The sequence below is a fragment of the Motacilla alba genome, chromosome 3, assembly GCF_015832195.1.
Source record: "Motacilla alba alba isolate MOTALB_02 chromosome 3, Motacilla_alba_V1.0_pri, whole genome shotgun sequence".
In the NCBI taxonomy this organism is placed as follows: Eukaryota; Metazoa; Chordata; class Aves; order Passeriformes; family Motacillidae; genus Motacilla; species Motacilla alba.
This window is the reverse complement of record NC_052018.1, coordinates 13,099,371-13,127,225: the sequence shown is the minus strand read 5'-3', so window position 1 is coordinate 13,127,225 and position 27,855 is coordinate 13,099,371. Positions and strand designations below refer to the sequence as shown.

The window sequence follows — 27,855 nt, the reverse complement described above, 5'->3', positions numbered from 1 at the left end:
GAAATCCTATCAGCTTTGATTTTAGACACACTATATACTTGTGAAACAATGCAAAACCACAAGCACATATTAAACATCTCATTCAAGATTTTCACATGCCAGAGCAACAGTAAACCCTTTTTAAAGGCAAAACCACAAGTGCTATACTCTGCAACTCTACCAGCATCCCATTATTTCTAAACTATTATTTCTTTTTAAAAAATCCACATTAAACAACTTGTAAATTGTGGGTGAGGGGAATATCCTCCAGGACACAACAGGGTCAGGCTGGGGAGACTAATGACAGGCTTGGAAAAACAAACCACTGTATCATTCAGCCACTGGTCCACCAGGATATGGACAAGGGCAAACAGGATGGAGAAAGCCAAGGGCAAAGGAACCTGTCAGCCTTAAACAGGCTGTTTTGATCTTACTTTCTCCATCTACCCTAGTTTACATTTTGATAATTCTACTTTCAACCCATTTTGGTAAATGGGAACTTATGTGGTAGTAAGTCATAGATGAGAGACGGCAACTTTTAAAAAACAATTCCATTGGCCCCACAAAATGCTCCTGTATAATAACAGGATTTAGCTCCTGTTTAATGAAAAAACACAGCAGCTAAAACATGATCCATATTGTTGCAGGTTAAATTCCCTTGCTAAAAAAAGCAGCTTTTTTGAAACTATGCTTATGGAGTTTTCCCAGTTAATGCAAAGCAAGTTTTATTAAGGAATAGTTACTTAAAAACAACAAAACCAACCAACAAAAACATACAAAAATCCCCAACCACATTCCAAGGACTGTGTCAGGGAGGTTTAGGCTGAATATAAGGAAAAGGTTCTTCACCAGGAGGGTGGCTGGGCACTGGAAGAGGCTCCCCAGAGAAATGGTCACAGCATGAGCCTGACAGAGCTCAGGAAGTGTTTGGACAGTCCTCTCAGGCACAGGGTGTGGCTCCTGGGGTGTCCTGTGCAGGGCCAGGAGCTGGACTCATTCACCAGGGGCTGCTCTGACCTAGATGAAAGCCATAAACACTGTCTGACAGACCAGAAGGAAGTGTCTGCTATCAAAACTACAATCTTAGAGCAAGCAATTCAAAATTAAAACTGAAGTCCAGGGTTTTGCATGAACAAACTCAGTGTTCACAACCCATGCCTTATATCCCAGAGGAGGAAGAACTCTGAAGTCAGGCGTTCTTGCACTTTCCCAATAGCTGGGCTTCACATATTAAAACTATTGAATTCTGAGCACGTATGCAAGCCTGCTGCATGCAGAAACTAAAGAGATGCACATAATAGAACAGGTAAAATCCTGCTCAAATTAAAGCAGTGTACAAGATATGCAAGTTATGGGATTCAAGTTAAAAAACCAAATCAACAAGAAGCCCACTGGTGATGAATCAAACTAAGGCTCAGTCACATGTTGAGTTCTTATAGAAATACCCAAGAACTTTTTTCTTCTGAAGTGATTTATATATTGTTTAATTCCTTATCTGCTTCATATGCAGCTCACTAAGAAATGCATATAGATTCAATAAACACAAATGCGTTGCCTAATGCATAAAAATGAATAACTTGTGCAGAAAATAAAATCCATTCATTTGTATTCTGCAGGAGACTATGTTCTAATCTGCAAGTACATTTCAGCACAGAGAAAACCTCTGAGAACTGTACATAGATACTGGTAAGGAGAATAAGGGCAAATAATGAAAAAAATATGCGTTTGAAAGACTCCTATAGCTAGCTAGATGGAGCTGAAAGAGACAGGACTAACGTACATTATTTAAATTGCATATTGACTAAGGGTGTGTTAATATCTAAAAATTTGGATGCATGTATGGTTAAAACTAACACCTGTGCAACATGAGGGACTCACATTAAGTAATCTTCTGTGTATGTACCAACTACTAATCACTGCTTTGTAATTCAGAATTTATGTATTATATAAATACTCTAACAGAGCAGAAAACAGCATTAGAAGATACAGCCTAGAAATGACAAGATTCTAATCTTTAAATATGTCTTTTAAGCGATTAACTCAGCATCAGCCATTTCCTTCATACCATACACAAGTGGTTTTTAATTTACCCTTCCAATCACTACTATCAAGCAGCATGCATCCACAAGCTCACAGTATTCACCCCTATGTTTAACTGCTGCCTTGATAACCAAAGTCCGCAATTCTTCCTAAGAAAGAAAAATTCTTTTAAAAGGTGTTTACAACTGGAACGTTTTCAAAATTAGTACTTCCAAAACATCTTTCTGCAAATAGGCAGGACTAGAAAAGTCAAAGATATATTTCTAAAAAGAAAGATTCTAACGAAACTAAGACACTGTCTTACAGGAACAAGAGGTTGTTGATGTAAACTCCAATTATTTTAGTATTACTCTTTCCAGTCAAAAAAATGAAAAATCCCTTCATTATTTATCCATATTTATGATCTAGGCCAGGAGCAATTAAAATACCAGGTGGATGGTTATCACAAAATTATTTAAGCTGTAAAAACTGAAATAAGTGAGTAGCTCTGTTGCAGCCATAAAAATAATCCGAATAGGGTAGGCAGCATCCTGCACCTGTCACACCAAATGGCATTGCAAAAGCACTGCAGTTGGTGGTTTTCTTTTTGATTTGGTGTAGCTGATGCAATCACAGTCTTGATAGCTGGGTCTCTGAGTAACAATAGCAGCAATATGGAAAAAGAACCCCTCACTCTCTCAATAAACATGAAATACCACAAATTCCTATAAAGTAAGAACTATTTTAAGAATACCTGAGTGAGGTCCCTCAGATGATACAGAGTTTGCAGATCTCTAAATAAGAATTGTCAACTAGTACAATGGCTAATGGAGTAAGAAAACTGTTTGGAAAGAAGGACAGCATCTACTGTCACAGTTATTAATAAAAACACACTCATTTAAGATACTAACACTAATAATGCCTAAAGGAAAACCAGTTTTACAATTTACTTATATTTTCAAAGGGCTTAGAACAACATTCTTGACTAGAAACACTGAAGAGCATAATCTACTAAGAGGAAAAAACCCAAAAAATGTAAACAAAAAAAATCAGTTTATAACCCAATAGTGAAGGTAAAAAGTAGAATTTCTTATGGGTTTATGGCTGCTTCCTTCATTACAAAAACTATGTTTTGGGGAGACTGTAAGCATGGAACAGACAAAAATGCAGACAAATGATTGTTAAGGCTAGTTTATGTTAAAAGAAACCTCTAATAGACTCAAAAAAAAAAGAAGCCTATGGTAAGTAAATGACTATATGATGGCAAAATGTAACGATGGTAACACTCCTACATTTTAAAATATGTTAAATTAGTCTAATCAAGTCAAAACAGTAACCTGAGCCTCACTGAATGAAATCCAGAGACCTCTGGTTGATGTACAGATGAAGTCAAGAGAACAATCAAGGTGCTGGGATGCATAACCATGGAGTGTTTATTTCCAAACGGACAGCATAGTCACTTCTCCAATTACCTTTCTCAGGAGGTGTACTACATATCACAGTGGGCTCTGAGATAGAGGAGAGGATACTTATAGAGAGGAAAAGCTGTGGAGGAGGAGGTGGTGTGACTGGAATTGGTTACTGAGAGTAAACAACAGAATAAAGGGAAAGCATAGTGAATAGAAAACTTGATTTTCTGGATTTTAATATCCTAAAAAACCACAGAACTTAACAAATAGCATAAAAAGGTTAAGTCATGGAAACACAGAATGCTTTGGGTTGGAAGGGACCTTAGAAATCATCCAGTTCCAACACCCCTGCCAAGGGGAGGAATGCCTTCCATTAGACCAGGTTGCTGAAAGCCCATTCCAAGTTGGCCTTAAAATACTCCCAGGAATGGGGCATCCACAACTTCTATGGACAACCTGTTCCAGTGCCTCACCATCCTCACAGTAAAGATTTATTTCCTACCACCTAGTTTAAACCTACTCTCTTCCAGTTTGAAGCCTTCCCCCTTGTCTGGTCACTTCAGGCTCTTGTAAAAAGTCCTTTTCTGTCTATTTTGGTGGCTCCCTTCAGGTGCTGGAAGGCCATATTTAGGCCATCCCAGAGCCTTCTCTTTTCCAGGCTGAACAATCCCAACTCTCTCAGGTTTCCTCACAAAAGAGGTGCTCCCTCCCTCAAATCATCTTGGTGGCCTCCTCTGGACTCGCTCCAATAGATCAACAGCCTTCTGCTCATGGAGACTCCAGGGCTGGATGCAGCACTGCAGGTGGGGTCTCACCAGAGCAGAGCAGAGGGGCAGAATCCCCCCCCTCACCTGCTGCCCACACTGCTTTGGATGCTGCCCAGGGCACATTTGGCTTTCTGGGCTGCAAAGGGAACAAGATTGGGTCTAGCCTCTCACCCACAGCACTCCAAGTCCTTCTCAGGCTGCTCTAGATCTGTCCATCCCCCAGCCTGGAGTGACACCAGGGGCCTCCCCAGTTCAGAGGCAGCACCAACACTTGGTCTTGTAAAACTCATGAGATTCCCATGGGCCCACTTTTTGAGCTTGTCCAGGTCCCTCTGGATGGCATCCCTCCTTCATAAAGTTTCGGCATGTTTTGTGCTCAGCGATGCACGGTGTGTCCTAATGCTGAAAATTTAGCAAGGGATACCCAAGGTTGAATCGCACTTTATCCACCAATTTCTTTGAAACATAATAACAGAAGTCTGATGATATCGCTAATAAGCCCTTAATTTTTCTGAAACGGGGATCAAAACTGAGTATACACTGTTTCAACTATTCTGCACTTAAACCTTCATTACAAAAGACCTATGAGAGAAAGTGAATGATCCCCCATCAATCCCCTCCTGAGCATTCTTACCTTCCTTTGAAGCAACTGCTACTGGTCACAGAGCACTGCAGGGCTCAATTCAAAACTTGTGAGCACTCACACTATGCTGCTTTTCTCTCCACTTTGTCTTATCTACTATACTTGTATAGTTAATGGAAAATATTTCATTTGCATCTAAAAGTATTTAATTAATCATACACGCTACAATTTATGTTCCCTGAAAAAAAAATTCACATGTTTTCATATGGATAAATTGCATCTTCAAGGAATGGAAATTAGTGTTTTAAAATATTAATTAAAACTTAAATTAAATTTCTTAAGCTTAATTTTTATGCATTACCAGCAGAGAAACAATGTCTCTAGAATTATAAACAACATCATAACAAATTTACTCAGAGTTGATAGGAACATAAATCTTTCTTCTAATTAAGCATTTTTCACAAATAAAAGATGGCTGAGGATAAAACAGATACAGCTCCTTCACTTGAGTTTTGCCAGATCAAGCTAAATACAGGTCATCATTACCTGATAAATGGCTTCAGCAAAATGACTTCTCATGTTTAAATCTCTGACATGAGAAGAGGAAATGGGAAAAAGCTGAAAATCACTGGACATTGACATTCCCATTGAGACTATTCTCAAGGAACTAGTATGAAGAAACACCATTTTTCATTAACACATTTTTCATTAACATGGCAAAGATGAACAAAGCAGCAGTGGAGTCTTGACAGTCACCCCAAGTTCTCAAAAAGTCAATGCAGACATTACTAAGGTTGCTGAAACACAAGTTTGCATAAGCCATACATCAACTGTCATATAGGCAGGAAGGAAGGAAAATATTTTGTACACATCCCACACACACAACACCAATTAATCAGTCAATTTCTCAAAGCTAAACTTTAGAAAAAAAAATAAATAAGAGAAGCGCCCAAAGTTACGCTTTTAAATCCTTAATAGACATTCCTTCCAATTTTCAAAAACATTTAGCCCTCAGCAGCTCTCTATACCCCAAGATCATGAAAAAAACCATAATATAACAATATGAGGGGGAAGGCTTCTCTGAATGACAAAGCTATTTGCATTTAAGTGGCATGCAAGTAGTAATTACATTTTGCATTTGCATAATAATGAAACGATCCTTTTCAGAAAAGGTGTGTCTTATAGAAGCTTCACAATGAATAACTTTGTATATGAAAGTAAGCCTTTGTTTACTTCCACAAGCTTTTTAGTGCCCCTGTAACTTCCTGGGGCAAACCGCACTCATTTCTGTAACCTATGCCTTATAACTGGTCACTGAGCTGAACAGCTAACTACACACACACACCCCCTGTTAGCTGACACTTCAAGCTTGTTAGACACTACTGAGTCATTACAGACTGTATTTTTATATTATTTGAAAAGAAATGGATTTCCCATCTTAGATGAATAAAGATAAATTTTGATATCAACATTGTAAATTATGTCTTTGTTCCCCCTCCAACATTTTTTAATATAGAAAAAGTCAGTATTTTGACCCATATTTTTCATGCACCAGTTAGCTAGAAAATTACAGAACCTGAAGAGCTCAGATAAAATTCATCAAGGGGATTAAAACAAGGCATGCCTCCTCCTCCTCCACAGCATGGGATGCTACTGGAATGTGAATTAAAGACTCTCAAGCCTTTGAAAAATGAGGACCCCTGAATTTTTAATTTTGTTAACTAATCATTAGACAAGTGGAAATCATGGTGTTTCTGAGTGTTTGATAGGTAGCTGCTTCCATAAAGTACATTTTTTAATTTTGTAAGAGCTGGCCTGCTTCCCAGCATATTGATTTGTGGGACCACTACTTACAGCACCTAGAGCATAATTAAATATTAAGTCCCTCCTTTATGTATGCAAAGCCTGTCTAAGAGGATTAGCAGACACACTGAGGGTGGCTTTCACACGTTTTCTGGTAATTGAACACTGCAATATCACTAAAATGATCTTTATTAAACAGAAATCCACATTCATACATTATAATATCTGCTATCCCTTTTTGTGTCAAGGATTGGTATGGGAAAAGAGGGATCCCCTAAAAGCATGTAAGAAATGCCACACAAGTAATAATAAAACAATCTGGAAGCAAGATAATGAATGCATGTTTGACCTATTTGCAATCTAAAGTTCATTTAAAAACCCTGAAAACCAACAACCTTTAAACATTCCTGTAAAATCCAAAACCAGCATTCAATCCACAGCCCCTTCCCTCCCCACTTACTTTAGATGTGATTTTTTTAAAAATTATTTTGCTGGATGAGAAAGGATGGCCAAATTGATAAAGGTGTAGTGATACTAGAGAAAGTGCTGTCTACAGACAAGGCAGGCAGATTGACATAGTTTGAAAGATGAGATTCCTCCTGTCTACTTCTTCATCCAGGATTATTCAGCAACCTGATTAAACTTTTAAGTTGTCCTTCAATACTCCCTTTGTACCTGAAGTGTGAACTTGCATGAGAAAATTTTGTCTTAACCATAATGCTCTGCCAAAGCTCATATAGATATCTCTCTCTTTGCTTTTCAGTAGCCATGTAAGCACTGACTTCAGCAGTGCTCTTGTTCCACTAACATACCTGAAGGACTGGGAAATGTATAGTTTTCAATCTTTTATTTTATGATTATATTTTCCTTGTTTGTTAATTCACAAAATATGCAAACTTAGTAAGACCTCAAACACGGCCATCACTTGCTTTTCTAGTATCAGTTTGTAGACTAGCATTTGACATCAGCTGACTGAAAGAGGAAAAAAAATCCAAAATAAATACATCTAAGACCACTTATTTATTTTCTAGGACATTTGTGAAGAACTTTGCATTTCAGTGACAGGTATCTAATGGACAAACCAACAAGACTCTTCTGTCTAAATAACAGGTTAGTTACCTAGCACAAAATATTTGAAGAAAAGAAAGGGTTCTTATCAACCACACTGAGCTTGAGCTGTCATGAAAATGAGAATAACTTTTAACATATTTCAATAGGATTCTTATAATTGCACTCTGTAGCAGAAATTGGGGTGCATAAACAATGATTTTTATGTATGTACATTTAAGCACTGCTTTCGCTATTGCTAAGCATGAAAGCTATTTCTACACTAAGCTAAACAATAAATGGTATACACAGAGTCATTAGTATTAGGGTGTTGTGTACATATTTTTATACACTTATCTCTGAAAGGTTTGAGCTTATCTAGTGCATTTTTCAAGTTTTATTACACGTCTTCCTGTACTACTTGCTTACTCATCAGCAAAAGTGTGAAGCACTGAGGTGATCAGCAACGATGTGATGAGTAGATGAACTGTTGCTCAGCCAGTACAAATTTCTTCCCTCACCAAAAGAAAACCAGGTTTTCCCGCTTGAAACTAGGAGTATTCTAAAAATCCCTTCAGGAAACTGAAAGTAACTGATTATATGGAGAGGCCTGAACAGGCTGGAAGACTGAAGCAACAAAATTTGCACAAGGTTTAACAGCTGTGCTGCACCTGGAACACCACAGGTGGGGACAGCACAGCTGTGGCTGTCTCAGCTCTGCTGAGGGAGATCTGGGGGTTCTGGTGGGCAGTGAGCTACACATGAGCCAGCAGCACTTGAAATGCACTCAACTAAGTCCTAAAATTTGGTTTTGTAACCAAATGGATGGGTGTTTCTTTTTGCGAAGTTATACATCCTGACTTAGAAGATTATGGGAGAAAATAAAATTTTGATAAATATTTAAGGTAAAATCACAAGTGTAATGAGTCTCATAAGGCTTCTGTTAAATACAGGTTCTTTTGCTGTCTTCTACAAACATGGCTGAAAGCTATTATCTGCCTGTATCTTTTTTTCTTAAGACATACTCTAGTTGAATGTTTTATAATTGGAAATGATTTTGAATTGGAAAGCAGGTCACAGGCAACACAAATACTGACAAAGGATTGAACTGAAGATGAAGAATCCAATCACAGACACCTGAATAGTAGTTGAGGAGTTAAATGCTGGTATTACTGTAAATACAAGAGAAAAAGTAATTTCCAAAGAAACCAAGAGATAAGTACTTTCTTTTCCTTTTAAGATTTTTATTAGGATTGTTCCCTTGGATGAATTTAGCACAGCAAGTCAAAACTGAGATACTGCTTTTGTTTTATATGAATATAAAGTGGGTTTGTTCATAGATTTTTTGGGAACTATTAGAAATATTCTATTTTTGTTCTGTAAGGTCTTGGCATGGGGGGAGGCACTTAGAAAATGAACAAAAAGAAACTCTGCTTCTGAACAATTCTACATGCAGCAAGAGCTATTCACATGATTTCAAGACTACTACACATTCATACGATAATATGTAAAGGTGCAAGAAAAAAAGAGCCAGTGGCCAGTAATTATCATCCTAATTCTGAGTAAAATGTGACACCAAGTGGAAGATAAAGAGGGAAGGTAAAACTGACAGAAAAAAATGGTCAGAAAAGAAAGAAGGTACAAAAACATCAAAGTCAATGTTTGACATGGAGGAAAATCACTAGAGTTCCATCAAGTTCAGTATTATGTACTCCTGACCCTAAACAAAAATTAGAGAAGTCCTTTACCTTTATATAACTTCATTAGTCAAAGAATCAGAATGTATCAAAAACTTGATTTAAAAAGGAAAGTAAGATTAGTTTCCAGACAACAGGATGCATCACAACCATATACTGCAGAGCAGCATTTCATTATGTAATCCTCACACACAAAACAGTTTAATGCTGTAATTTGAAGCAGTCAGTATTAATACCTTTGTTTCAGGCCAGCAGGCTCTGAGAACAGCCTGTGTCCTGAAGTACACAAGCAGCTTGCTATCCTCATCACTGAGATGAAAGGCTTGCTCCAGAATTTGCAATACCCTGATGCGAGGCTTCACTGCTAGGGAGTCATCACCACAGAAAGGTCTCAACCACTCCAGAAGGTCATCTGAAGAAACTATTTTCTCCCTGTAATTAAACAACATTGTGTTAAACAATCTCAGGTAATAATCCTAATGAAAATACTATATGCATTTTTAAAACTTAACAAGCACATTCAGTATGTAAGAAATACCTAACACCAGGAAATGGAAGATCTGACCTCTGTGAGGTTGCAGGGAAATCAGCCCTTGTAAATCAGGAGCCCACAGCTGTGTGGCCTAAGAACTTTTTCTGGACTTCAAATAACCACGTAATACCATAGGAATCCATCTGTACACTTACATATTCTCTCACAAACTACCATGGTACCATACAGTGGTGCTGGGTTTCAGCATCTGGAAATCCAAGCCTTTTCATGGGGTCTGGGCCTGACTGATGCCTGATACCACACTATCTGACTTTATGGAAAACCAGCTTGAATGCTTACATTTTTAGTACGACACTTTTATCTTGGAATGCTTATTCATACTGTCACCCTGCACTCTTTTTCTTCCTTTAAAAGCCCTTTCTTTCCATTCCACACACACAAATTATTTTCCCCCATTTGCAGATCTAGCCCTCTTTTTTTTTTTCCTGTACCATCTCTAGCCAGCTTGATCATTCTAAGTTCATGATGATTGCAATATGCCCAAAATCCTTAGAAAGAAAAAAAGAGAGATGTCAAAACCCCTAAACCTTGGGGTTGGACTTTGTTAATTATAAAAACTCTTAAGTATATACTTTGATTCAGAAAGTGAATTCTATCAAATACATTCTAACTGTGTGGAAGCATTCACAGTTCACAGATCACCATGAACTGACCAAGCAGTTCCCAGCTGGAGACAGAATCATCTGTGCTGTCCCTTGGAGGCTATAAACTAACAGGTACCAAATCAGTAAATGCTGTTTTAACCTTCAGTAATGTCTCAAACTCAAGCAAACTTTTTTCTCAAAAAAAAGAAGCTGAGCAAGAGGCTCCTGATGGAGTGTGATTTGTAACTGATGTTCCCTTATTTGTCTTAACAAGACAGATGAGAAAGTAATATGAGACAGAAAATACCAAGTTAACCTGTCCTGCAGCTATGAAATAATAAACATTGACATCTGAGGTTTTCATTTCACAAGTATTTCAATTTACTTAGGCTTTTTATTGTCTGAATGATGCTGTTAGCTCAAAACTCCAGCTAAGTTAGACATGCCTTTGCTGAACAGGTGGCATTCAAACTGTAAATTAAAAGTCTGGGAATTAAAGGGACTTGCTGGAATATTTCAAGAGTTTGTAGAGTTTGCACTTGAGGCTTACATATGTTTTCCTGAGGAAAATATTTCTGTTTCGTAAATTAAGTAACTGAGTTTTAAGGTAATAAAAAAATATTTAAAGGAATATAAACAATCTCTTGCAATGATAATTACTTTCACTCCAGCTTACTGTTTCAGCAGTTAAATGTTGATGAAGTATACAAATAAAAGACTCCAGAAAGTGCATCTCAGAATAAAATAGTGCTGACTCATCCTTAGAATACTGCAAATTATATTTATTGCAAATTTTTACATTAATTCAGTCTACTTCTGTATCCAACATTCAACTCATTTAATTTCATTGCAGAAGCCTCAAAAAAATAGTGAAACTGGTTTTGTATGGCTACCCGAAAGTATGGGATCTTATTATCATTATTATACATTAATTCTTCTTTTCTACATCTGGGAGAAAAAAAGCTGATTTTTTTTTTGTTTGTTTCTTCCTTTTCTTTACAGGAAGTGAAATGGAAAATGTCATAAGGACATTCCCAAAAGAGGAGAAAAAATGTGGTGAAGCATCATATAGCATTTGGGAAATTATTTCTGCACTACACTTTACAAATACAGACAAACTTAGATATCTAAATTACGATATCTGAAAGTGAATTATTATAATTTGCAATTTATCAACTAAATTCAAACAAAAGCAGTGACATGCTCCTGGTAGATATACAATCTGCAGTAGTCACAGCTGAAAAACCATTTTCTCATTTCACTATAATACACGGTTATCTAAATTTTAGGTTCAGTGCTTTCTTCCAAATGATCAAGTAAAGGCTTCTGTCAGGCAGGGTTCAGATTTCTAACATGAAAAATGATAGCCCATTCTAGAATAAAGTCTTAGAAAATTAAGTGCAAACCAATTACATATATCCATGAAGAAAAATCATCCATATTCAGTATTGTACCTTCAAAGATTTCATGAGAAGCATCTTTGAAAGTCTTACCCAAAGAATCCATACAGGAAGCTCTTACCCTTTTTCAACACTTGCATGCACTGCAGAAATTATACCTTCAAGGATTCCAAGTGGATCTTTCTCTGTTGTAGATGAGTCACCATTTCCACTATTAAGGGAAGACAAAGTTACAATTAAAATGGTCCCTAATACTGTATCTCATTTTTTGCACTTGTAGGATTTATATGAATTGTTCAATAATTATAAGAATGTTCCATTTTCGCTTCTTAACTAGTACCTTTATTTTTATGTCAGAGTAATGCAAAAAGCAACAAGAAAGAGTGGGAAAAAATACTAAAACTCAAGTTTCTTAAATGAAATTTGAAAGGAAAAGCATAGGTAAAGTTTAGTGCTTCTAACACAGATTAATTAGGTCAGCAGAATATTCACTTGTAATCTCACTACCTTAAAGATCAATATGAACTAAACAGACCTATAGTTATACACAAATGTCACCACCCTTTCTGTCCAAATCCTCTTGCAGCATCTGTGTTGGCTTAAATTAGCTCAACTGTAACCTGAGTCAATAGTATCCTATCTGCTGACTTCTCTGGGGTCAAGCCACCATGGAACAGCAGCCTCTGTGCATGTGTGGAATAGAAAAGTGTCCACCACTCCCATCAGATGTTTCAATTAAAATACAGTTTTCTTCTGGAGGTTAAAATGTTGTAAAAATTGGGTGAAAAAAGAAACAAACAAACATACAACCCCCAAAGCCACTCTGGTAGGAAAGCAAGCTTTGCTCAATGAAAGTGACATTTTCAGCTAAGTTTTTCCATTAATCAGACTCAGTGCTGAGAGAGGGAGATTTTGCACTGGTACAACACACAGTGTCTCCCCACAGAAACCACCGCAGCAGCAATGATGCCTGGATGAACTGCAAAAACAACAGCTTTGCCTGGCTTAGTTTGTCAAAGCTGCATTAAAGAAAGAGAAAAAAAGGCAAATAGATATCAAGTTACCTGACTGCAGATGATTTGAAAAACCCAGATAAAAAGTGTATTTTCCCTATAGTTCATCAAAATATCAAAGCTCTTCTGATACTAAAAATGTCAGCCTCTCCCTGGACCTGCTCTTACCAATAACAAACACATGCCCAGACTACTTTGACTGTTCTACCTAAAGCCAAAATACTTCGCAGCTGATAGTAATGGGCAAAAATAATCATGATATTCCAAAATATTTTTTGTCAAGAGTTAGAGAATATTTACAGTTTTGTCATTTATTACATCAGAAAAATAAATATATTTCCTGGACAGTGATTGTATCATACAGAATAGAGACCTAAATCTTTATAACCTTTAATGTCTTCCTGCATTCAGAATTCTCATCTTTCCTATTTTTATCTTAGTAAGTGGCCAGCACTCCAGTGAACAACACTGGATTAAAAATCAATGTGACTCTATTCAGAACAGATGCAAGATGATTTGTTGCATGATGAAAATTCAGCATAGTCATTTTATATTATTATCTTGCACTCCTAAAGTCTGAAATAGGAGTAGAAGGCTGTTAACACAGGTCTCCTTCTCAAAAGGTGCTGTACATATGACTGATAAAAATGCTGTTCTTAGTACCAGTACTAGCATATGGTAGCTAAATAACTTTATGAGTGAAGCTTGAATCTCGATATTTTTCTAAACATCTTCAGACTATCTGGAAACAGTTAAATTATAATTTATAGTGCAGAATATCTAGAAATATTCAGGGTTTTAAATTCTCAGAGACATGATATGTCTCCAAAAGATAAAATCCATTACCAAAACACATAAAAAATTCATTCTCAGAAGGCAAAAAAAGAAAAAAAAGTGTATTTTCACAGAAAGGAGATGTAACAGAACTGAACACTCTGTTTAGGAAAAAGAAAAAAAAAATATACCCTTAGGTCAGAAGTGTGGAAATGTAAAAAGCAGACTAGTATTCAAATAATCATTTTATACAACTGGCTACAAGCATTAGGAGATGGTTTCAATTTCCTTTAAAAGATGAAAAGCTAAAAAAATTTATTATATGTCCCTAGAGTGAAGATAAGCACTTCATTAATGCTCTTTTTATAAGCCACTTTGTTAGTGATTTGTTTACAGGCCAGATTTAAATTCTCCATTTTTTGTGCCCTTTTTTCAATTAAGTTCATAATAAAAACACATCTACAAAGGGCATTAACATGGCATATGAAAAGGAAACTGGAATACTTGTAAAACTTGCACACTAAGAAGAGAATGAGTATTGAAACAGAAACAAACAGGACATTTGCAGCCCTTCAATACTTAAAGGGGGATTATAAGAAAAACAGTGACAGATGAGAGAGTCAATTCAGGCTTTTTACAGTGAGGCTGGTGAGACACTGGCACAGGTTGTCCAGAGAGGTGGTGGATGCCCCTTTGCTGGAAACATTCAAGGCCAGATTGGATGGGCTCTGAGTGACCTGATCTAGGTGCAGATGTCCCTGCTCCTTGTAGAGGGTGTTGCAAGGTTCCTTCCAACCCAAATATTACGTGATTGTACAGTGTACAGAAAGTGAGTTCTTACTGCTCTACTTGCACTTACTTATGTTTAGTGTACATGAACAACTATCATATCAAAGGAAACCAACCAGCAAACCTTATTCTGGGTATCCTCAATTTAAAGATCAGTTCTGGACAGTCCTAGCCCTTGCTCTTCAAAAAAACTTCATCTCTCTAATCAGAAATGAAAGTTGTTAGCTCCTGTCACAAGCAGGCTCTGAGCTCCTCAAAAATACTCTACAACAAAACAAAAATCACCCCAAAAAACCAAAAACTCAAACAAACTAACAAACCCAACCCAAACCAAAATGGGTTAAAAGAAATGTATCTGCAAGAGCTAATGGGCATTTCTGAAAACAAAAAATCTCTGTTTCTGACAATACATCTGTGAAGCTGATTTTTCCAGAACAAGAGATGTATGAACATTACAGGAAGCTTCAAGTTTGTCAGACACAGACGGGCGTCTTTTACTAAGCACAAGGAAAGGAGAAAAAAGTTTAATCTAAGCAGTAAACTACACTTATCTAGAATAAGGAAATATTTTCAAAATCTAGAAAGACTGAAAGCTAGCCATTTTTTAAGCTTAATACTGCCTTTACTGCCTATGGTTAGACAAACTAAAAAGACATGACAGCTCTTGAGACAAATAATCCTGTCAAGTTTCCACAGACTACTGCCTTGTTCTTTTCTTAATAATTAATGATTAAAAATAAGCAGCTACTAACATAAACAAATATAATTAATGAAGGATTAGTCTTCCACATAGATTATATGCTATTTTATGCATGTTTTAAACAACAGAACATGATTTAGTGTTCACCTCAAAACTCCTAGGTATGAGCATGCTGTAATTACACTGATAAAGGCTTATTTTGATTTCAGTTCAGTGTCAGAAAAAGTGATGCATATTTAATCACATTCCTCAAACAGAACAAAGTACAAAGAACACTTGGAAGAATAAATTAACTTAATCTAAATTTTTTAACCTAATTACTGTATTCATTGAAAATACTCCTGCTTTATTTTCCTCCTTCTGATTGCGCTTTGTCATATTTAAATACGAGGAAAATAAGGAAATAACAGGCTAATGGTGTTATCGTTCAAAGCTGGGATAAATGTCCTAATGGTAAACCATCATTTCCATCTAAAATACCACAAAATCATTATATACAAGTTACAAAATTACTCTGTATTACCTCTGCTCAAATGAGATGAGGTAATAAAAAAATCTGATTTTTTTTTTCCCCCATTAATGTAGCTACTCTTTCTAACAAAGCTGGATTTACCTTCTTCAGAAAACAGTGGGCATTAAACAAGGAACTCAAAATTTCACCAAACGTTTCCTGCTCACTGCCTGGTGAAATCTGATGAAACAATATATCCCTGTGGACATCTAAGAGAAGAACTCTAGGAGCAGCAGGTGAAGGAGACCATGAAGTCTTCAACAGACAAACTGCCTTTCCTGACTGACCAGCCATGGACATGCCTGCAGTCATGGATCATGGAACGCTTCCTATCCACCATGCCAGTGATCTTCGGCAAGGAATTAAACTGACTAATTGATTAAAAAGACTAATCAGGAGACCATAGTTGCTAAAATATTTTGTTTTGTTTTCCACAAGTTCATGGTTTCTACTGAAGAGGCAACTGATTTTTATTTATAGTAGCTGTTTCTACAGACAAACAAGGAAGTGCACAATACGTAAATCATGTAAAATATGAAAACATGCTCTGCTGGAGAGCTTTTACACATACCTATGCAAGAGTTTCTATTTTGAATTTTGTGTGCAAAACTAGAGTTAAGGAAGACAAAAATAGTTGAAAGAACTGGAGGACAATACTGCTCTTAAAATTGCAATTTAATGATTTACAAATTCACAAATTACAAAATCCCAGATTAGTCAGATAACTATGTTATATTTAACAAAAAATCTGTTTCTGAGAAGGTACCAAAGTTGTTAAGCCTGTCATATCATACGCTGCTGTAAAATAAAGCCAAAAAGTAACTTCAGCTTTCATGAAGGCATTACTTTCTAGAAGGTTCTTTTGCAAGAATGACTATATATGCTAATAACAAAAGATATTTTACTGTGTTTGAAGGGCGGTTGTAGTTAATGCAACTGAAAGAATGGATGCGTATTTTCAGTCACAGAAGTGGTGGACTGTTGCTTAATTTTCAGGCAAATCACTGACAGTACCATAATTTCTCACATCCATACAGGCCTCCTCCACTTATGTTTGCAGTACCTTAATTACATTCCTTGTCACCACAGCTATAGAAAATCCAAGTTCAGCGTCACAGCCTTCCAACTGCTACTGTGAAGGTTAATTGTCAAAGAAGGAATTTTCCAACAAAATCTCTTTCAAAACTATTGTATAAAATAACACACTACGTAACATATCAAAGTTCAAGTAAATAAACCTAGAAAAGGTATTCCCTTGAAACGCTGCATTTATTGAGTAAAAGTTTGCTTTTCCAGCTACACAGGCAAGACTGCTTCTTTAATTTTAGAAATGCAAGTATTTAACAAAATGTTGTAATTTGTGTTGTATCTTGAAAGTGAACATCTGAGCACAGGATAAAGATGAATCCAATTTTATTCACAACAAGAGCAGGAATACCAGCAGGCTTAAGAGATGTCAAGTAACAACCTTTCTTTTAATTCCTCCCTATATTTAGATTATATGTATAACTTTATAATATTAACCTTTCTGTTTTCATCATAGAGAGGATATTATCTCAAGTATTTTCTATTTTAACTGATGCTAGGTTTTCACTTCATGATCTTTATCATTGTAGTAGACAAACCTTCCATTCTTCAGAATGATATAAAATTATCTTTCTCTTCTTTTCCCAAAAACACAGCAGAGTGGGAGTGGAACATTTCTACTGACCACATGGTCACAGCACACACACCAAACCATCTTAATTGAAAATTTCAACTCATTTGCCCCCCTTTGCCACTACAGTTTTCTCTATGAGACAGTCATTCCCCTCTTTCTAGTCAAGTGCTGCATAGGAGTTACTGGAGATGGTCACTGTCCCAATTCAGAATTGCAGGCATCCCCAGCCTTGCAATGCATATAAAGAAGAAGTAATTCAGTTCACAGAAAAGTGTTGATAAGAAGCAGAGTAGAAAGGAGAATTTTGATAGGTTTCTCACACCCTGCATGTTAATGAGACTCATTATAGTCAAAATAACTGGACTTTGTGAGCTTTGTATCCAGATACATCACACTGCTAGTCAGGAACAGCAGGACAGTTATTATCTAAAGCTAAATTATTCTTCTTTAAATGGACAAACCCAGACAAGAAAGACTATTACTTATGTTGCTGTGCAAAAGCTCTATCATCATTGAGGATGCTGTGAACACTTTTAAACTGAGTGACTGGAGAAATCAATTTTCTGCCAAAGAGGACTGCAAACAATTTGACAGGCTGCCTTCTTTTCATCTGTGGCACTTCAATCTGCTGTAATATATATATGCATGCCGAAGAAAAAGTAGAGCCATAGCAAACTTTCCATGCTAGACTTCTTTTCCAATTCCTGGTGTATGCATTCAGATTATCCCGCCCATATAATTTTTCTGCATGAAGAACAACAGGATAAATTCTCAAAGTTTTATCTTTCTAAACTGGTCTTAGAAGTGCTAAACAGTGTTTACCAGACATCTAACAGCAGGATACTCTTTCTATACTCGTTGCATGTATACATCTCTTTGAAACAGAAATACTTCAGAAGAAAGTTTTGCATTAATAGTAAAATGAGAAGTATCTGTTCAATTTAAAATGGATGATATAAAATTATCCTCCTGCTTCCTTGTGCTCCCTTAAAAAAATGAGGGGGAATAAAATATTTCTAATGAACCAAACCAACCAGCACAAAAAAAACCCCACGTCTCAGAAATGGCTCAAAGTTTTTCAGAAATTTGTATGACTTCTGGTAGGACAGACTGTTGTGGCAGAAGCTATTACTAGGCCTCTGCTGCCCAAATGCCTGCATGAGTTACCCTTTACAATAAACATGCCTTTTAACTCTGTTTAAGAAAGAAGAATTATGTGCTGTTGTAAATGTTACAAAAATTCCCAAGGGCACATACACATAATGGAACAATGCTGTAAAGCCAATGCTTTCAACTAAAAAGCACCAGTGAACAGAATAAGCTCTGTCTTACTTTGTTCAAATTACTCAGGCTTCTCCAACTCATAAAAATACAACAAAATATGAAATTATAGGTAAACAAAAACAAAATCAAAGAACTTTCCTGATACTGCAAAATCGAGACATTAAAAGCAAACAAGTATTCACAGTAAATAAACAAAACCAACCAACCAAAAACCACAACAAACCAACACAACCATCCAAAAAATACCTTCCAAAAATCCAGAAGAAATATTTTTGTGCTTAATTAAGGAAGTGTGCTTACCTTAATATACCTACAATTTTTTTGATAGCACACTGGACAATATCCTGAGAAGAAAGGCCTAGATCTCCAACAGCCACTTGTAACAACTGCTGCACCATGTCCAGGGGCTGACCATCTATACACATGGCTACTGCTTGCTCATGGATTTTTTCTTTCTCTGACCTTGACAGATCATATAAATAGCCATACTTCTGTAGTGTATCCTGTGAACAGACAGTTTTTGGAACACTAATCAGTGTACTCCTTATTTACAGGGCTGTACCAGTCTTCCTGTCTGATAGGAATTAACATATACTGAGAAAAAAAAGATTGATGGAACCGAATTTTCAAAACCCAGGTCAACAAAAGGTAGAAAACATTAATAAATTATGACAGAAGATTGATGTCTATCACTGCTAGTCATGGTAACACTCAAAGCAAGCACATGATCAGTAATCATTACCTGTTTGCTGCTTTTCAAATAAGTGATAAAACTGTGAGTGAGTGTTTCCAGATGAGCAAGAGATTGTTGCAAATGATTCAGGGTTTCTTCATAAGCAGCAGATGGGTTTTCAGCATCTTTCATGTCATTATCTGAAGTTTTTTTTCTTGATTTCTCAGAAAGATGTTTGACTGCCTTAATAGCCTTCTTAGTCACTTCTATCCTGGCTTCAACTGGCAGCTGAAAAAGATTGCTCAATAATTTATTCATTCATTACCTGTACACTATTATTTGTATTACAATAGTGCCAAGAGGTCAGGCAGCTCCACAACACAGCATAAAACTAAATGAAGTATTTAATGGGAAACAACTTTGTTTCTGACTTGTCATTTATTAAAATGATCAGTATTCCTTTACTTTCTTTTGCTGTCCTTCTTTTTAGTGACTCATGCTCATTTTAAACCATATGAACATATTTTCCTAATTATATTCATTATTTTTGTAGACTGCCACCTTATAATCTTTGATTTTTAACTCATCACTGAGACATGTCTGAGAATTGCTTCACAAGACGGACTGATTACTCACCTAAGATTAGTTTTGTCAGGTTTAGACCCCATTTAAAATATAAGACCATAACCATAAGCAAAAACTCCATAAGGACTGAGAATTTTTAAATCAATCTATTTAAAGGCCAAGTTATACAAAATAGTAACTACACAGTACTTTTAAAGACCTGTACAACCAGCTGTGTTTAAGCATTAAACTGAAACAGAGTCTGACTTTCCTGTTTGGGGAAAGACACAGCTTGGACTGAAAGACCAAAACAAAGTCTGAAGTATGATTTTAGTCATTCATGTATGATTTGCTTATTTATAACTTCAAGTACAGTTTTAACAATGCTTGCAATATACTTTCCAATGGGTGGGGGTGTTCTCTGCCGGAACTCTAAACCCAAATCATTCGGTACTTTTAACATCAGGTGTTTTTGTTACTGGAATACTGAACAAAGACATAAACAATTGTAACTTTCAAGCTGAAATACACAACAAATAGAAAAAAATGCTTGAATCTGTATGACAGAGTGAATAGGAAATAAGACGAATTATCATAAAAGAGGGCAAATATACTGCTACAGCATTATTCATACAAAGTCCAAGAGATGTTTACAGCATGAATTTAACTAGCTACTTCTAAAGCCATAAAAGTTTGATAGGGATTATTTAGTGGAAAGCTTTACAGTTTACATACTTCCCCCTCCTTCCCCTAGATAAAAAGTCACAAGTGAAAGATCTATAGTATACTCCTGGGTTTTTGTGCTATTACTGTGAACCACACTAATGGTCTACTGGATATTTTAAGGATGAAAGCAAAATGAGTGGACATAATTGTCAGAGCTAAGAAAGTTTTTCAGTTTTAACACAATACAAAGGGAATTTTACCATACAGTTTCAAATGCAACAGAGTTCCATTCCCACTCAAATTAACTGTGTTTGTTACTGTGAACAAGGCCTCAATATCAGGTTTTACACTAAGCAAGAAAAAATTCATAGCCTCCACATTACATTAAAATCTAATAACCACGGCTGGATTTATATATCCATTTTATAAACATGATAAAAGAAGAAAACAGCTACATTTTTTTTCTCTTCTAGTGTACATTCTAATATTCAAAATGCAATTAAAAGTGATGCAAAAAAGCAAACAACTTTAGTTCCATCTAACTTATATCCCAGAGAACAGTGTCAATATACTGCCAGTTTAGAAGTGATGTTGCCATAAGCACATGCAGGATAAAGCATTCAGATAAGAAAAAAGAACTAAGAAAGAAAATACAGCTTTTTCGCAAGCCTGCTTTAATTTTGCATTCACATTTGCATAGTGCCAAAATGCAGCACTATGAACATATAATTTCTCTGGTTATTTTATTCCAAACTATGAATAGCTCTCCTCCATACTTCTAGTCAGCTTCAGTAATGAGATTTGCTATCAGAACCAGTGATAAAAATGTAGCTTAGGGGTTAGTTCAAGCTTTCTTTGCATGTGAAGTGAAGTTTTATATTTAAAAAGCTTTTACAGTTTAAGAAGATTTTAAAATCTATAGGCTATAATGTGTAATAAAAAATTCTAAAAATCTCTTTTCAAACCAAAGAACATCACATACTATTTCACCTCAACAGATTTTAATCCTCAGGGTAAAAACTCATCTCACAAGCCTATTCTCCTCAGAGTATATAAGTACTTCTTAATATATTATGAGTATCAATTACTTGTATGAGAAGATGTTGACCCTGCTAGTCTTGTTGCCTGTGATTAACATGCAAGTGTGAGATTATGGCAACAGCTCCACTCCCTTTAATGGCACAGGAACCTGGGATCCCAGCAACACTGAAACACAGGAATGGATGGAAGGGGCCAGTGAAGGGCATCTGCTTAAACAGAGCCACCTAGAGCCAGGGGCCAAGGACCACGTTCAGGTGGCTCTTGAATATCTCCAATGCGGAAGGACTCAACAACCCCTCTGTGCAACCTGTGTTCACTCACCCCCACAATGAAAAATGGGTTTTGATGTTCAGATGGAATAGCTGGGTGCAGTTCCTGTATCTGCTGCCAAATCACAGAATCACAGAATGACCTGGGCTGGAAGGGACCTTAGAGATCACCTAGTTCCAACCCCCTTGCCTTGAACAGGGACACCTTCCACTAGACCAGATTGCTCAAAGCCCCACCAAACCTGGCCTTGAACACTTCCAGAGACGGGGCATCCACAGCTTCTTTGGGTAACCATTTTTCTTAATGTCTAATCTAAACCTACTGTCCACTTTGAAGCCATTCCTCTTGTCCTATCTCCATCATGCTCTTGTCTGTCTCCATCTTTCCTGTGGGTTCCCTTCATGTACCGGAAGGCCACAATTAGGTCACCCCAAAGCCTTCTCTTTTCCAGGCTGAACAATGCAAATTCTCTCAGTCCTTCCTCACAGGAGAGGTGCTCCATCCCTCTAAACTCACCCAACTCTGTTTGCTACCACTGAGCATGACATTAGATGGCACAGAGCACACCTTCGGCCAGCCTAGGTCAGCTGTCCTGGCTGTGTCCCTTAACCACTTTTTGCCTACCTGCAGCCTACTCAGGGCTGAGGTGTTGAGATACAAATTAAGCTTTGACACCATACAAGCAGCGCTCAACAAGTCAAAATCCTAGCATGGTATCAACACTGTTTCAGTCACAAATCCAAAGGACAGCCCCACTGAGGCTGCTATTATGAAAATTAATTTCATTCCTACTGGACCCTGTAAAATTCATCTGGAAGAAGTTTAAATGGAAGTTTAAGGAACCAATTAAAGAAAATATATTAGTGAAGTTCCCTATTACACACTCTCAAAGCAGATTTAATTAAAATAACTGTATAAATGAAAGGCACAAGAAAGTACCTTGCACTGATACTAGGGAAAAAAGTCAATATCCATGAACAAAACAAGGTCAGGCAAGGCAAACCAACTGAACTGGAACATAGTGATAAAATGAAGCCAAATAATTCAAAAAGTAACATCTGAATGCAGTCACACTATGTAAGAACATTTCTTGTACACCTTCAGGCAAGGTCATGCCCTGTCTTTTTCCTTAGTGTTTTATATAGCATTAAGTCAATCAGCCAGACAAAACATAGTGAACAATATTCTGGGTTTTTGTTTTTTTTTAACTGAGCTTTTTTTATACAGTTATTTTAAACAGCATTTAGTGTCTTTAAAGTCATAAAAATGATGCAGGTAATGTCCAGGTTCTCATTCCACACCTGTTTTGTATGTGGTCAAAATGTGGACATTGTATTCCTGCTTGAGGAAGCAAAAAGGAAGAGAAAATGGTCAAAAGAGTACTATTGACTCAGAGAAAATAAATCGACTTTTCAACTGAAATCACTAAGTTGCAAGAAAAGTTCTTTTAAATCTTTTAAATCAGAATTTGGGAAAGAAGTTATAAAAGATGGAATGTTAAACAAAAAACATCATCAGCTGTAGTCTCAAAGAATGTGGCTGAATCTATGGAAGACTACATGTAAGGAAAATTTCAGCTTCTCTTTCTCTGCAGAAGACCTGACTGATGATACCACTGCTTTTTATTCTGCTTTTCCCATCCAAAGCTGTAGCCTTTACTTCGTCTAATCAACATATTGTGCCAAGCTCTGTTTGTAGTGTGTGTTCAATAATGAAAACAAAGTGATTTAAAAATATTGTTTTCAGTTTTGTTTTTGTTGTTCTAGCCTTTTTTTCCAGAGTACTGTTAATCAAAAAAACATCAGAGAAATGACCTATGAGCTCTACAACAGATGGTTCTTTGAAGACATAACCAACTCTCTAGCACAATGACCAAAACGTTGGCCATGAAGCAATTAGGGAAAAAATCCCCAAACTATCTAAAATGCTTCATGAAGATCACAGAAACAGGAACAAATGGGAAATCATCATGGTAAGAAGTTGATATGATCATTGCTATAATTAACAAACTATGACATCAGTATTATTTAAAAGCAAACAGTTGCTGGGAAAAAAAGATGATGTTCAAAATGCATGCAAAAACATAAGCAGTCATTCCAATGAATATTTGGAATATCTCCCTTTTAGGAAGAAATCTGTTCCATACACACAAATAGTCTATTCTTAACATTACTGAGACTGAATGATTTATTATTTAGTCAGAAAGACTTAAACAGTTATACAGAGTTAAAATCATATCTGCACAGAAGTGCCACAAGCAGGAACCTTCTCAACTGCTTGCAGCAGTGAGCTTCTGTGGTGAAGGGACCAGCCCTTCAATGTGTGAGGAAGGCACTGACAAAGCCTTAAGGTTTTTGCCTGTTTCATTTACCACAAACACAAAAAAATATTGCATCAATCTGTACCTTCTTCAACTACATTAACCATGTGACTTTAGGTCTATGGTTTACTGAAGTCCCACTATGATGCATCTCTGCTCACACAGTTCCCACCACACAATGTGACCACTGCATGACCCCTTAAGGCCTGGGAACTGAATCTCCTCTTCCAGGTGATAACTCATTTCTACTGATTGCAAGAAACATGGTAGAAAAGAATCTCTGACCTCTTAGAGCTAGAAGTACCTAAAACCATGTCACATCCTGAACTACAATCACTATAAGAATGTTAGTTGCCTTTTCATAAATGCAAACTCCTCATCCATTTCTCCAAATTTAGACATTCTCTCAATCCCTTTGCCCAGTCAAGCACTGCTCATTCAGTCACTGCTGGCCCAATTAATAAGAAAGCTAAAACACAGAGTTTGTGGAAAGGAACAGGTGAATTAAAGTCTTCCTGTCTTTGTCAGGAAGAACAAGGAGTTGCAGAAGCCACCACTGAACCCCTGTGTTTTCATTCCCTTTTGCATAATTACACATTCTGCTCCCACATTTTCTGCCATATCCAAGTGAGACACAAGCAGAAGCAGCTGCCTACTGCTCTGCTGATCCACCACTACCTCTCCTTACTTCTACTGAAATACTGGAACAGCAGAGATAATTTGATGTTGGTTTCCTAAGTTCCAACATGGTGATAACAGAAACGCTACCTCTGAAGTTGAGCTTGTGTAGCCTACAGGGCTATGTAACCAATGTCCCATTACTTCTTAGCACTTCAGATGTTTCTGACCAAAAGGGGTTTTTCCATGGAGATACTGTTCCACAAGAGTATCAGTGGAGTGTATTTCATTATCTCTCTGGAATATTCTCTCTCTCTTCCTTCCCACCTTTCCCTTCTGACATTTTGAAGGAGTGAGAGAGAGCTGATAGAGTATCCAACATTTGGGTTTTTTTGCCAGTTCACCTCTCAGCACTCCTAAAAAACCCACTTCACTATCTCACTGTAAGCTTCCTCTCAAATTTCCTCTATGAGAGAAAGTTCAGTTATCTCAGTGACAGTACAGATTATTTCATGATAATGACCAGGGTTTTTTGCATTTTGACTAAGTATCAGCACTTCCATGAAATACATAAATATGCATCTGTTGTGGGAACAGGAAACTGATATAGTAAAGTATTTGGCCACAAAACTAGGGACTTCGGGGTTCCATCAAAACTCTCATATCCACAGATCTAACTCCACTAAGTGAATAAAATCCCTTCTTTTCATACTGGCTGTCATAAAAAGAAAAGGTAGGTAGAGCAAGGTTTACAAATTTATCTTTAAATACTGCCAAATGAAAACTGTAACATCTCCTGGGACTTTCTTCTTGATACTATATTGAACTCATACTATATGCGTCACCTGAGGACTGAAATTCTTAAAAAATATCTCCTTACCTTTGTGACAGCTTTGGAAGAAAAAGTAATTTCATCAATGAAAGTAGCAATATCATCTGGATCAAGTCTATCAAAATATTTTGAACACATATCATACGCGTGTAGCCACTCATCCATGGTCTCTGGGATTTTTTTAATGAGATGGTGATCACCATTCCAAAAAAGTTTTTGCAGCCACACAGCATAAACAGAACTTGGTGACAGCATGCTGCCATCTTTTTTGGGAATTTTGGGAGCCAGTTTCGAAATAGATAAGATATTTTGACTTGTAAGGATGGGCTCCAATGTTTCCAGAGGGTTTTCATTTTCATCTGTTAATTTTTTGTAATTAAGACCTAGTGACAGAAGGAGAAAGAGGTAAAAGTTATTCATAATTAAATCTACTCACACTCCAAAATTACATGTGAAATAATGAATACATTAGCATCTGCAGAACTAATAAGACTTTAGCCGGTCCCCTTGTACAAAGATATATACTGTCAGACTTAGATTTTATGATGTCCTGGTGCATGTGAAATTTCTCAATCCATGGAACATATTTTAACATTATATATTGCTCCAACAAGGGGGAATGGGTTCCAACTGAAAGAGGGTAGATTTAGATTAGATACATGGAAGAGATCGTTCACTGTGAGGGTGGTGAGGCACTGGAACAGGCTGCCCAGAGAAGCTGTGGATGCCCCATCCCTGGAAGTGTTCAAGGCCAGGTTGGGTGGAGCACTGAGCAACCTGGTCTAGTGGAAGGTGTCCCTGCCCATGGTAGAGGATTTGGAATTAGCTGATCTCTAAGGTCCCTTCCAACCCCAATCGTTCTATGAGTCTGTGATGCAATCTGAAAAAAGCAGATTCTCAAAGAAGCAAGAACACATATATAGTACATATAATCATGCTAGAACTTAAATGTAAACCCCAGAAAATCTCATGCAAGTCAAGCCATAAGTCTTCATTAATTTAAAATATGTATTCTGATTGCGTAACAACTGATTACCACTTAGGAAAAATTGCAAGGCACTAACCACAAGTAAACTAAATAAGGTCAGCTAGATATAGGACATGTAGATTCATTTACATCAATATTTATATAATCAAGAGTTATGTTACTACTCTGCTTCCCACAGGAAGAACATCCTTACAATTAATTTACCAACAACAGAAGTATTTCTAGAAATGATACTATTTTATTTTCTTTGCATATAATTTTTAAAGTAACTGACTTCTATTGCCATGTTCTTATTCATATACTTTGGGCCTGCAACCTCTGTAAACACTTAGCTGTTGTTCCTTCACTCCTGTCTCTAAACTATGCTGAACACTGAGAATTTTGATTAGGCATGTAGTACAAAGCTTTAAATTTTTGCCACACAAACTGACTAATTTACGTCTGACATATGTTCCCAGGACTTTTTTTTTTTTGAAGGCAAACAGTAATTTCATGGCAGAATTTTCTTGGGCAAGCATCACAGAACTCGATTGCTGAATAACATCAGTAAGAACTGAGGGTTATCCCTCCTCTCCAAAAAGTGATTGACTTTTTTCTTCCTGCAATATATGAATTCATATGCAACATCTGTTCAAACTCTGCAGCACAGTTAGTGTCCAATACACATTAGGTTCCAATATTGATCAATGAATTCATCCTCACAGAAGGTAATGCCATACAGTGTGTATTTTTCATTCTGAAACTGGATTTGGAGTTGTACAACTAAAATTCAAGACCATATCCAACTAACAAGCAAATTAAAAGTAGTATTTCAAGTTTCACAATGCTTAGCAGCAGTGTATTTTACAGTAATTGTCTGAAAATGTAGGGCTACAAACTTTGCTATAATTCTGGGAAAGGAAAAGGTAATATCAAGGGTAAAACATAACAAAAAATTATTCTCTTTCAGACAAATAAACACAAAATGCATTAAGTCCCTAATATATTCTGAAATTCAGACTCTCAAAAGGTAAATTTTTTTAAGCCCGTTGAGAATGTTCATGTTAAACTTGTAATGTTAAAAATTATACTCTAGGAACTTGATAATTTTCATTTAACATTTCACTATGAAATATCACCAATAATTTTAACTTGCATCACTAACAGAAACCTGTTCTTGTTTTTTCTTGCCGTGATCAAATAAATTTCCAGTAAAACAAAGAGAAGGAACTCGTGACTATATTAATGGTATTCATCTCCTTTGCTCACAGAAAAAAAAACAATTACCTGGAAAACATAAACTAGCTGAGCATAATCATGCCAATACTTACA

The 27,855-nt window shown here is 36.5% G+C and overlaps 1 protein-coding gene across 3 annotated transcripts in view; it reads right to left on the bottom strand.

The window, feature by feature from the left end:
- NBAS (NBAS subunit of NRZ tethering complex) overlaps window positions 1–27,855 on the bottom strand; it is a 158,775-nt gene that overhangs the window by 27,088 nt on the left and 103,832 nt on the right. For all 3 annotated transcript variants that reach the window (XM_038130268.1, XM_038130269.1, XM_038130266.1), the window contains 5 exons: window positions 25,605–25,939; window positions 19,315–19,533; window positions 18,873–19,075; window positions 11,963–12,052; window positions 9,541–9,736 (listed from right to left, as the gene is read on the bottom strand). In XM_038130268.1, the coding sequence (XP_037986196.1) occupies window positions 9,541–9,736; window positions 11,963–12,052; window positions 18,873–19,075; window positions 19,315–19,533; window positions 25,605–25,939 (1,043 nt within the window). The remainder of the gene's footprint in view (window positions 1–9,540; window positions 9,737–11,962; window positions 12,053–18,872; window positions 19,076–19,314; window positions 19,534–25,604; window positions 25,940–27,855) is intronic.